Source organism: Vulpes lagopus, chromosome 1 (genome assembly GCF_018345385.1).
Source record: "Vulpes lagopus strain Blue_001 chromosome 1, ASM1834538v1, whole genome shotgun sequence".
Taxonomy (NCBI): domain Eukaryota; kingdom Metazoa; phylum Chordata; class Mammalia; order Carnivora; family Canidae; genus Vulpes; species Vulpes lagopus.
The window spans coordinates 148,134,681-148,147,409 of record NC_054824.1 but is presented as its reverse complement, the minus strand read 5'-3'; the positions used below and the strand labels follow the sequence as shown (position 1 = coordinate 148,147,409).

General features: G+C 37.1%; 1 protein-coding gene across 15 annotated transcripts in view; it reads left to right on the top strand.

Annotated features, from left to right (window-relative positions):
* The window catches only part of CDC42BPA (CDC42 binding protein kinase alpha), a 322,452-nt gene that overhangs the window by 213,206 nt on the left and 96,517 nt on the right, over positions 1-12,729 (top strand). For 13 of the 15 annotated variants that reach the window (XR_005986974.1, XM_041750332.1, XM_041750295.1 and 10 more), the window contains one exon: positions 8,872-9,119. Coding sequence is in view for 14 of the 15 variants with exons in the window: in XM_041750332.1 (XP_041606266.1) it covers positions 8,872-9,119 (248 nt within the window). In the remaining variant the exon portion in view is untranslated. The remainder of the gene's footprint in view (positions 1-8,871; positions 9,120-12,729) is intronic. The other 2 variants (XM_041750305.1, XM_041750241.1) reach the window with 1 other exon arrangement.

The window sequence follows — 12,729 nt, the reverse complement described above, 5'->3', positions numbered from 1 at the left end:
GTTGTTTACCCCGTGAGGCCCCTGGAGGAACAACCCCAGTGGCTGCGGCAGCTCTGGAAACCTGGATTCAGCCCCCGCAGTAACTATAGAGCTCTCCGTCTGCAGGGCCTGGAGGCTCCGGGCGGGGCCGCTGATCTGCTCAGCTCTGGGAAGGAGCGTCCTTGCTGTCCTGGGCCCTCCCGGCCTCTGCCTGTCCCGGGGGGAGGCCGGATCCTTGGCTGTGTCCCAGCGTCCTGTGCTCCGGGTCTGCGCTGTTGTACTCGCGCTCCCAGCCGCGCAGCCCCCTCCGCGCGGAGCCGCCGCCTGAGCCCCTCCGAGCTGCTCCCGGGTCAATGTATGCGCGCTGCAGCCCTTAGGGAGCTCGGTGCACCCTCCTGTGCGCGCTGCAGGTGTCTGTTAGTGTCCCAGGGAGCCTAAGGGCATCCCCGCCCTCCTGGGGTCCTGCTCTAACTCCCTGTGGGCGCCTTTCCACCCGGGAAGATTGGTGCAGCTCCTGCTTCTCCAGACGGAGCTCTCCTGTCCTGGGGACACTCGCCCCGGCCTTAGCCGGTCTCCTAGCGGGGCCCCTCCCCCTTGGATGCCTTTTGTTTCTTTATTTCTTTTTCCCGTCTTCATACCTTGATAGAAGCACGAGCTCTTCTCACTGTAGTGTTTCAGCTGTTCTCTGAGATTTAAAATCTCAGGCTGAATTCGTGGATTTTCAGTATGATTTGAAGGTTATCTAGGTAATTTGGTGGGGACAGGTGATTTGGGGACCCTACTCTTCCGCCATCTTGCCCTCTTCCCCAGGGTTCAGTACTTTATGTAAATTTAATAACCTCCCCAGATACTTGAAAAGAAGGGGATTACCTTTAGATAATAGTCTATATTATTTCACACATTTGCATTTCTCTTGACACTAGTTTTTTGTTAAAAGTTTTCTTCTCAAAAAAAAAAAAGTTTTCTTCTCTTTTCTGTAGTAAATCTTTTTGCAAAGAATATGCTTATTCTGTTTTACATGCTGTTCTTTCTGCTATATTTTTAAACACTTATTATAAAATAAAATACAAATAAAAAGAAAAACAAAGAAAAAAAGAGAAGATACTACTAATATTAGAAATCAAAGAGAAGACATCCCTACATATCCCATGTTCATCAAAAGATTAATAAAGGAATAGTGTGAAGAACTTCATACACACAAATTTGATATCCTAGATGAAATGGACTAGTTCCTTAAAAGACACAAGCTGCCAAAGCTGACACAGAAAAAAATAAATAATCTAAAAAGGATTCTATCAAATTGGATCAATAATTAATAACCTTCCAGAAAAGCACCAGGCCCAGGTATGTTGTACAAAATATGAAAGTAAGAAGTCATAGTAATTTTCTACAATCTCTTTCAGAAGTCAGAAGCAGAAAGAATATTTACTAAGTCATTATATGACCCAGCATTACTCAAATACTAAAACTAGGGAAAAACATTACATGAAAAAAGCCACAGACCAATATGCCTTATAGACATGGATGCAAAAATCCTGAACAAAATATTAATAAATTGTATCCAATAGTGTGTAATAAGAATTACACATGATACCATAGTGGTATTTTTACCCCATGTATGCAAGACTGGTTTGACATTTAAAAATTAGCAAATAAAATGTGTCATCAATAGACTAAAAAAATCCCTTGATCATCTCAATACATGCAAATAAAGCACCTGACAGAATCCAACATCTGTTCAAATAAAAAGCTGTCAGTAATTTCTAAACGTGAGAATGTCTAACAGAAAATGAGCTAGCATCATACTTGTGAGAAGCTTGACATTTCCCCACTAAGATCAAAAGCATGGTGAAGATGTCCTTCTCACCACTGCCTTTTAACATTGTATTGCATATCCTAGCTAATGTGCTAATACAAAGACAAAATAAGAGGTATACAGATTGTGAAGGAAGATGTGAAACTGTTTAGGGATGAGGTGAGCATCTACATAGAGAATCAAATAGGATTGACAAAACAACTGGAACTAATAAGCCATTTAGGAAGGTTGAAGGATACAAGGTTTTAATACACAAAAGCCAGTCACTGTCCTTTATGACCAGTAAACAAGTGGAATTTGACATTTAAAACTCAATAATATTAATATTAGTACCCACAGAAATAAAATACAAAAGACCTAGAATACAAAAGACGAATAGCCAACACCATACTGAAGGAAGAGAACACAGAAAAGACTGACAGTACTTGACTTGAAGATTTACCATAAGTCTGCAGTAATCATGGCTGTGTGCTAGTGGCAAATGAATATACCAATAAGTCATTTTTAACAAAGGAGCGAAGGCAATATAATGGAGCAGAGATTGTGTTTTCATCAAATGGTGCTGAACACCTAGATATCCAAAACTGAATGAATGAATCTAGACATAGAACTTGTACCCTTTATAAAAATTTATTCAAAATGGGTCACAGACCTAAATGTAAAATGTAAAACTATAACATTCCTAGGAGATAACATAGAAGACCTAGATTGCTTTTGGTAGGACAGTGACTTCCTGCATGCAACACCAATGGCATAATCATGAAATAAAGAATTGATATGCTAGATTTCATTGAAATTAAATATTTTTGCTCTGCAAAAGACATTGTGAAGAGAATGAAAAGATGAAGCACAGACTGCAAAAAACTGTAGACCTATCCAATAAAAGACTGTTGTGCAGAATATGCAAAGAACTTTTAAAACTCAATAGTTAGAAAACAAATAACCCTGAGGTTGCAGGACCAACACACAATAAATAGTTGTGTTTCTGTATGCCAGCAGTGAATAATCCACAGAGGAAATTGTGGGAGCAATTTCAGTTACAATAACAGCTAAAAGAATAGAGTTTCTTGGAATAAATTTAACCAAGAAGGTTAGAGTTGTGTGATGAAAATTATAAAACATTGCTGAAAGATATTAAAGGAGACAAGTAGACATCCATCCTATGTGTATGGTCAGTATCACTTAATATTGTTTAGATGTTGTGTTACCCAAAGTGATGTGCAGGTTCATCACAATTCCTAGTAAAATTCCAACAGTCCTTTTTGCAGAAATGGAAAATATAATCCTGAAATTCAAATGGAATTGCAAGTGGCCCCAAGTGCCAAACCAAAAGAAAAACAGAATTAGAGGACTCAAACTTTCCAGTTTCAAGACTGACTACAAAGTTACAGTAACAAAAAGATTGTGTACTGATACAAGAATAGAAACACAAGCCATTGGAATAGAGCTAAGAGTTGAGAAAGGATCTCTTGCATCTCTTGCCAAGTGATTTTGGACATCATACTAAATCTGTTCAGAGAGGAAGGAACAGTCCCTTTAGCATATGTGCCAGGACAACTGTATTTCTGCATGCAAACAAATTTGGATCCCTGGCCCATGCCATATAAAACAATTTACTCAAAATGGATCAACCTGAATAAAAGAGCTATAACTATAAAACTCTTGAAAGAAAACATTGGGGTAAACATTCATGACCATGGCATGGATTCTTAGGTATAACACTGAAAGCATAAGTAAAAAAAAAGGTTTTTTTTTTTCATAAATTGAACTTTATCAAAATAAAAGCTTGTGTGCATTGCATCAAAGGACATTTTTAAGGAAATGGAAAAAATTATTTACAAATCAAGTATCTAATAAGAGTTTGAAATCCAGAATATATAAACAAGTCCTACAATTGAACAACAAAAGACAAAATGCCCAATCAAAAAATGGGCAAATAACTTGTATAGACATTTCCCTAAAGAGGATATTTTCATAGCTCATAAGCCCACGAAAAGATGTTCAACATCATTAGTCATTAGGGAAATGAAGTTAAAAACTCAAGATACCACTCCCATACCTACTAGGATAGCTAAGATGAAGGTGGGGAAAGAAACAAAACAAGTGTTTGCAAGGATGTGAAATAGTTTGGTGGTTCCTCAAAAAGGGAAACATAGAGTTACCATATGACCCAGCATTTCAACTCCTAGGTATGTACCCTGAAGAATTTTAAGCAAGAACTCAAACAGATAATTGTATAAGTGTTCTTTGAAACAGTGTTACAATAGCCAAAAAGTAGAAACAGTTCAAGTGCCCATTAACAGATGGAAAGGCAAAATGTGGTTTTTAAATACTGTGGAATGGGGGATCCCTGGGTGGCTCAGCGGTTTAGCGCCTGCCTTTGGCCCAGGGTGCGATCCTGGAGTCCCGGGATCGATTCCTGCGTCAGACACCCAGCATGGAGCCTGCTTCTCCTTCTGCCTGTGTCTCTGCCTCTCTCTCTCTCTCTCCCTCTCTCTCTCTCTCTGTCCATCATAAATAAATAAATAAATAAATAAATAAATAAATAAATAAATAAATCTTTAAAAAAATAAATAAGTAAATAAATCAATACAGTGGAATGTCACTCAACTATCATAAGGATACATGCCCCAACATGGACAAATCTTGAAAACATTATGCTAAGTGACAGGTGCTAGACAAAAAAGAACAAGTATTGTATTATTCTATTTGTATAAAACACCTAGAATAGGCAAATTCATTGAGATAAAAAGTAAACGAGGTTACCAGGGGCCAGGTAGAGTGGGTTATGGGAAATTATTCTTGACTGGTTAGAGAATTTCTCTTTGGGATAATGAAAAGTTTTGGAAATACATAGTGGTCATGGTTGCACAGCATTCTGAATGTAATTAATACTTACCGAATTCTACACTTAAAATGGTTAAAATGATAAAACTTCATGGTATATATATATATATATATATATATATATATATATATATATATTTACTACTTAAAATTAACCATTGAATTGTACACTTTAAATGGGTGAATAGTATGGTATATGAATAGTATGTCAGTAAGGCTCTTTAAAAAAACAAACAACTTTTCAATTGTGATCATATGCTACAAGAACTTTTTACCCTGTTGTATTAGTTTGCTGGGCTGCTACAAATTACCAGAAACTGGGTAGCCTGAGAAACCAGAATTTATTGTCTCAATTATTGCAACTAGATACCTGAAATCAAAGTGTTGGCAGGCTTGGCTTTTGATGGTTTGCATTCGTTCCTTGGCTTATGTATCACCTGGATCTCTGCCTTCTCCCTCTGCAAGACTGCAAGTCCAAATTTCTTCTTTTTATAAGGATACAGTTTTATTGGAATAGGGCCTACCCTAAAGATCTCCTTTTAAGTCAATTACCTCTGTAAAGACCCTACTTTTACTTTCTTTTTTCCAGCCTTATTGAGATATAATTGACAAATAATAATTATATATATTTAAGGTATAAAATGTAATGTTTAAATATCTGTATACATTGTGAAATATGTACCACAACAAGGTAATTAACATACTGTCACTTTTTTTTTTTTTTTGGCTGAGAACAATTAAGATCTACCCTCTTAGAAATTTCATGTATGCAGTACAGTACTGTTAACTTTAGTCACCCTACTTTAACCTGAGATCTCCAGAACTTATTCATCCTATTTGAAAATTTGTTTTTCACCAACATTTTCTCATTTCCTCCATACCACCCCCCAACAACCACCATTCTACCCTCTGCTCCTAAGAGTTTGACTTTTTTAGATTCCACATATAAGTCAGATCATGCAGTATTTGAGACTATTTGAGGTACTAGTGCTTAACATGCTTTAACATGAATTTTGGAAGGACAAAATTCAGCTCTTAACACATGTAATTATTCACTTGACAGTGTGATACAAGCGTTTACGCTCTTTAACTGTCACAAACATGATTTTAATGAGTATAGAAGAATATCCACTTAGTCCAGTTCTCTACTATTGAATATTTATGTTTCACTTTTTCAACACTGTCACTACCATGAGCCCTTCTGTGCATTGCATTTTTGGATATTGTTTCTTAAACTAGATATCTAGAAATGAAATTGTCAGATCACTTTAAGGCACTTGATGCAGGCCACAAATTGTTGCAAGTATAAGAGGCATTTCTTGCATTATTAGATTATTAATTGTATTTTTTTCTTTGTGAATTACTGCTTTTTGTCATTTGCCTTTTTAATTTGCAGGCTGTTTCTCTTAAAATTCATATAAACTCTTTGCATAGTGAAAACTATATTTTCCTTCCATTTTTCCACAACTATTTATTCACTTATCATTTGCCCTTTAATTTTGGTCTTGTTTCCTTTTCAGATTACAGGAGACTTTTTCTTATTTTCCTTACTATTTCTTTTACTGCTTCAAAACTTGGCTTGTCCTTTTTTTAGTTTGTTAAGTATGTAATTCTGCCTTCTCCTGGATGTTTCTATTGGGTTTAAAAATATTTAACTCTAGTCAATTATACTTCTATATATTTTTAAATATATTTAAATCTAACTTACTTGGGATTTGTTTTGCTGGATGGGATGTTATGAGAATAATTTTATTCTTTTGTTACTAATTGGTGGTTCCAATTCTGTTAATCACTGCCTTCCTCAGTGACTGAAGACGTCTCATATATTGAATTATTTTGGGATAGAGCTTTACTATACTGAGACTTTATTAGAGATTTTTATAGTATGTTTTAATATCTGAAAAGAACATTCTTCTCTCTCCCTCTTTATTCCCTTTCCCCCCAGGGTTTTGTTTGGCATTTTTTACAAGTGTATTTTTCTTGTATACAAGGAACACTCGTGCACCATCTCCCATATTTATTTTTTTATTATATTTACAAGGAGTATAATATGAGAAATATTGAATACATTTACATTTAGTCTTTCCTTTAAAGTAGTGGATATTTTCCTATATTGTTTCAAGTCTTCTTTTATGTCTTTTATAAACTTGTCCTTTCTTCATATAATTCAAATTACTCACTATTGTTATTCCCCCCTGCATGTATTAGTTTCTGATACTTTTTCTTAGATTGTTTTTGCTATAAACAATGAAATTTTTTACTGTTTTATTACTGCTCATTCCACTACCCAGAAGTATTGTTGATTTATGTTTATCTTACATGCAGTTGCTTTATTCAGCTTTATCAGTTACAACACTTTTTAGTGGATTTATTTACATTTTGTGGGCAATTTTATGGAAATTATAATGGTTTTATCACTTTTCTTTCTGATACTCATTTCTTGTAAGTATTGCACGTTACTTATTCAGACAGTATCTAAATACTAAGTAAGAAGTAGTGGTAGACACCATTTTGGTTGTTATTCCTAAATCTCTTGTATGTATTTCTGGTGCTTCACCAGTAGGTATTATTTTGTCTGATAGCTGGAAAATGGGTAAAGGAGAATCACTTTACTGTTTTTTTGTTTTGTTTTGTTTTATTGTGGGATGTGAGGTAGTATTCGGAATGGGTATGGGACTTTATCAAATAGTTTTGGGCATAGGTACTTACTGAGATTGTCATCTGGATTTATTTTAATTTAATCTATTAAAGTAATGCAATTTTTGTATCTTTAATTAACAAGTTTACCAGTATTAAGTTACCTTCAATACCTGCAATAAGACCTATTCTTTCATGGTAGTAGATTGTTCTTTCTTATATAAGGTTTGATTTTATCAGCATTTTATTTGACTTTTTTTACAACCTTATCAACAAGTGACTTGAGGCTATGACTTGTTTTGATGATATCTTTATTAGGTTTTGATGTCAGGGTAATTTTTGTTTGAAACTTAGTGTATGCTGCTACCATTCCAACAGCCAAGCTCTACTAAGCAGAACAGCAAACTAAGATTGTTTTTTAGTTGATTACAAAAATGAAAGAGTAGTATAGGTAAGTGGTCAGTGCCACAGATGCGGATTTAGGCCTCTTTTTTGTAGAGATGTGTAGGGCCAGAATCTGACTTGCTGTGGCTCCTCCCAGTCCCAGCAGAGCTTTGTGTGCCAGGCTGCCACAGAAACTGCTGGACAGTCTGAGTCTTGCATACTACAATGAATACCCCAGAGACATATCTCCAGAACAATTGATGTCTTTTTTTTAATTATGTGAAGAAGTGAGGATAGTTTTCTCTCAACTTTAAACCAGCTATTAACAGTTTTTCAGCCCTTAATACTGTTTTCAAAAAAAGGACCACATCCTCCAGAGCATGATTCCTTGTTGTCACTAAACATAAACCCATAGGTGTTTTGGGTTTCAAACTTTTTTTTTTTTTATCACCTGGGAAAATAGCATATAGCAAAGTAATAGAAAAATTATAAAGCTCAGGAGGTTCAGTGTAATCTCTGTATGTTTCTGTTCACCGTTTAGCCATTGTCTGGAAGGAGCTTTGGACTTTGTATATTTCTTGCACCTTATTACTGAGAATATATTTCATCATAATTTCTAAAAAGTTGGCTTTCAACTAAATTTCTTGTCCCTAATGCCCTACATAAATGCCAAGTAACCTATCATTTATTCTAGTGGATGTGAAGATGTTTGATTAAACCTTTGTCTGTTTTCCTGGACCACTGGAAAAGCACTCTCTTTCCTGTTGTACATTCTAGCTCTGTCATTTCTTACCCCAGTATAATCGTCTAAAGACACATCTTTATAATCCTTTATTAGTTCCACATCGGAAATAGGATGCAGTTAGATTTTTCTGGTACTCCATATACCAGTGATAATTATGTATGAACTAGAAATTAAAATATAAACATATAATTATATAGCTATGAGCAGAAATTACAGATAAATATATAATCTTGGTGTGAAGAAGGCTGTAAAATACAACATGATAAAGGAATACCTACTGAGAAAGAGAGTCATAGCATATGGCAGACAAAAGATTAAGAGCCTTAGTAAAGAAAATATTTTTAGGTGATAATATATAAAAATAATGTTCAGCTATACAGTTTTTTATATTGTAGAAAGAAGTTATTACTTGATATTTTATTATTCTTACAGATGAACCAATTTTTTGTCATTTTTTCTATAGCAGAAACAAATTAGTTACTCCCCAGGACTGTGCAGCATAGAACACCAGCAGGAGATATCCAAACTAAAGACGGATTTGGAAAAGAAAAGTATCTTTTATGAAGAGGAATTGTCTAAAAGAGAAGGAATACATGCAAATGAAATTAAAAATCTGAAGAAAGAACTTCATGATTCAGAAGGCCAACAACTTGCTCTCAACAAGGAAATTATGATTTTGAAAGACAAATTAGAGAAAAACAGAAGAGAGAGGTAAGAATCAAGTCATTTACTTGTCTCACAAATATTCCTTGAGTGCCTGTTGTATGCTAGAGATTGGAGATTTATGGGCAGTCTCCATCTCCCAGCCCTAGATTGGTAAATAGTAGATTATAACGCAGCCTGATGGGAAAGCAAACAGAATAGTAGGAGCACAAGGAAGATGCAGGAGCACCCGTGCACGAGACACAGAAGGAAACTTTGGTGTGTCTGGGTGTTTTGGACAAAATTGTATCTAAGTCAAGACCAAAGAAATAAGAAAATACCTAACTGTGGAAGAGTGTCCAGACAGAAGTAGCAGGATTGTGTTGAGATGGAGAGGAAGAGAAGAGCAAGGCTCATTCAGAAGACAAAGGCTCTTCCCTACCGGGGAGTTGTAGAAAGATGAGAGGGTGATAAGTGAGTCTGCAGAAGGAAGTAGAGGCAAGATCCTGAAGGAGGGCAGAGAGTTTGGACTCTATCCTTTTGCCATTGAAGGCAGGTGACAGGGTGATACACATGGTCATGAAAGATCACCCTTGCTTCTTTGGGGGCGGGGCTGAGGGGAGCAGCTGGCAGGTAGGAACCTGGCCAAGAGAGAAGAGCAGGACTGCAGGTGCTGGCCCTGCAGGTGGAGGGAAGCGTGTGGGCTCAGAAGATCCCAGAGAGCCAGAACCTGGGTGCCATAATGGCCAGATGTGAAAAATTGCTAGTGATGCTCCTGTTTCTGGATTTTAGGCAGCTGAATATATGCTGTTGTCAATCTCAACTTCTATGGAAAGCCAAAATTTATTTAGTTTGGTACATTCATTCAACAAAACTTTTTTAGAACCTGTGGTAGGTAAAGCACTGTTATAGGCCCTGCGAACATAGCAGTGAACAGACAAAAAAATCTCCATCTTTATGGAGCTTTCCTTCAGTTAGATGAAAGACTACAAACAAAATAAGTAAAATATAGAATACACTAGGTAATGATAAGTGTCAAGAATGAAAAATATGGCACAGGACCAGCCCGTGAAGCACTGAGGGGGAGATTAATTGTATGTATAGGCCAGTCTGGGCAAGTTATGCTGAGAAGGTAATTGAAGTAAGGGCTGAAGAAAGTAGGGGGGCCCCTGTACAGATCTAGGAGAAGTACACTCTACACAGAAAACAGTCTGGTAAAAGAAATAAGGAGAAGACAAAACTATAGAGATAGTAAAAAGATCAGTGGTTGCCAGGGCTTGGGGGAGGGCAGAGGATGTCCATGAAGATATCCAGGTCAGCGCAGCTACTCTGCATGATGCTATGATGATGGGGTGCATGCTATCGTACACATGTCCAAACCCTGATAGAAGCTGTGAAGTTTGAGTGGTGGTGGTGATGTGTCCACTGTAAGTTTACTGACAAAACACCTGTTCCACTCTGGTGGGGGTGTTGTGGGGAGGCTCTACCTGTGTTTTCTGGGAAATCTCTGATATGAACCTAAAACTTTTCTTTAAAAGTCTATTAAAAATAATGAGGCCAATATGGCCAAGGTAGACTCAAGGGGAAAGACTAGGAGAGGGTACAGGATCAGATCATACAAGGCTTTGTGACAGCCAACTTCTGGTTATTTGCCCTGAGTAAAACCATTGCAGGGACATACTACAGGATTTTGAGTGGAAAACTGACAAATACTGGATTGTGTTTTAACACGGTTACTCTGGCTACTGGGTTAAGAACAGTCTGACTTAGATAAAAGCACGGAAATGATTTAGAAGGCTGTCCACGATACCCAGGCCAAAGAGGACAGTGGGTTGGCCTAGGGTGGAGGCCGAAGCAGTGCTAAGAAATGTTGGAATTCTGATACTCCTTAAAAGTAAAGACTGATTTTTGCTGATGAACTAGATGTGGAGTGAGAAAGGAAGAGGAAGAATCAAGGATGATAGTGAGGTTTGGGACCTTCACAGGAGAATGTAGTTACCATTTAGAGAGGAACAGTGTTAGAGAAGTACGTTTGAGATAGCACTATTATCAGGAGCTCGTTTTTTAAAAGTTATGTTTAAGATGCTTATAGACACTCACATGGATTTGTCATGTAGGCCATTGGATAGATCAACCTGGATTTTAGGGTGAGAGAGAAAATCCTGGGAGTATTTATACTCACACAGTATTTAAAACATTGAGACTATATGAAGTCACTTAGTGATTGCTATTGATAGGAAAGAGGTCCAGCACTGAGCCCTGGCATGCTCCAGTCTTTCGGAGTTTGGAAATGAGGAAGAAACAGCCAAATGGACAGCACAGAATGATAGGAAGAAGACCAGGCAAATTTGGTGTCCTGGAAACCATGTCATGAAAACATATCAAATCAGTCTATGTGTTAAATGAGATGAGTTCTGAATTGAGTAAGATGAGGCCCAAACAATGATCATTGAATTTAACAAGATGAGACTCATTGGTAATTTTGATAGGAACGATTTCAGTGGAACAAGTGGGCAAAAACCCCACAGTGGGATCCAAGATTTGAAGCGGTGCAGTTGGAAAATAGAGTAGTAGTTGGAGTCTCTGAAAAGCAAGTAGTGCAGTGCAGCAGTAGCTGGAGGAGAAATTTATCCCAAAAGAAATTATTTTGCCTTTTGTTGCTGTTTTTAGATGGAAGAAATAACATCAAGCTTATTTATAATCTGATAGAAATTATCCAACAGATGATTCAGGAGAGAGAGGGAGAAAAGTATTGGAACTGTACTCAAGCAGATGCTTAGCTGTGCTTCTCACCTGTGGAAAGAGAAGAGGGTAGAGTGCATGAGAACAGTAAACAGGGTAGTAGGAACTTGGTTATGTGTCACGCTCTCATGAGTTGGGCTTGTTGAATTTGAGGTTCTTGGCAAGATATCTTTGTGGAGATACCAAGCCAGCAGTTTAGATATGCCCAGGAGAGGTTCAACTAAATTCAGAGTTCACCAGCATCACAGGTCATTAGATTCAGGTGGTGCAGTAAATGAGCCAGCTCAGGGGAAATGTATGGAGAGAGAAGTCGAGCATGGGCACTTACAGGAAGCACAGAAAGAGTGTGGAGACCAAAAAGGCAGAGCTGAAGTCTGGAAATAGAGTGTGGTGTTACCTAAGCCAAGAGAAGGTAGCATTTGAAGAGGGAGGAAATGGATGACACTGTCCAAGGTGTCCAATGGACTGCATGTGATAACAGAACAGCAGCTGGTTGTGAGAGAACAAGTTTTTGTGGTTGTGGCTTGGCAGAAGCCAGATTCCTGTGAAGAACAGTTAGGTAATGAGAAAGTGGATACAGCACACCTGTTCAAGGTTTCCAGATGGTTTCCAGTGAACAGGAAGTCAGGGAATTGGAAAATGAAGCATGACATAGGGTTCAGGGAAGAGTGTGTTTGTTTTGTTTTCGTATGGAAGAGACTTTAGCTTTGTGTAATGCTAGTAGGAAAAAAAAGTTTTACATAGAAATTTCGCTCAGTTTATTTGTGTAGATGTTTTTCTAAAAGGCTTCTTTGTCATTTTTCAAGTTTTTATCATTATTTGAAGTTTCTTCTGAATCAAGGAAGATTTTTTAAAATTTTATTTAAGTTCAAGTTAGTTAACATATAGTGTAGTATTAGTTTAAGAGGTAGAGCTCAGTGATTCATCAGTCTTATAT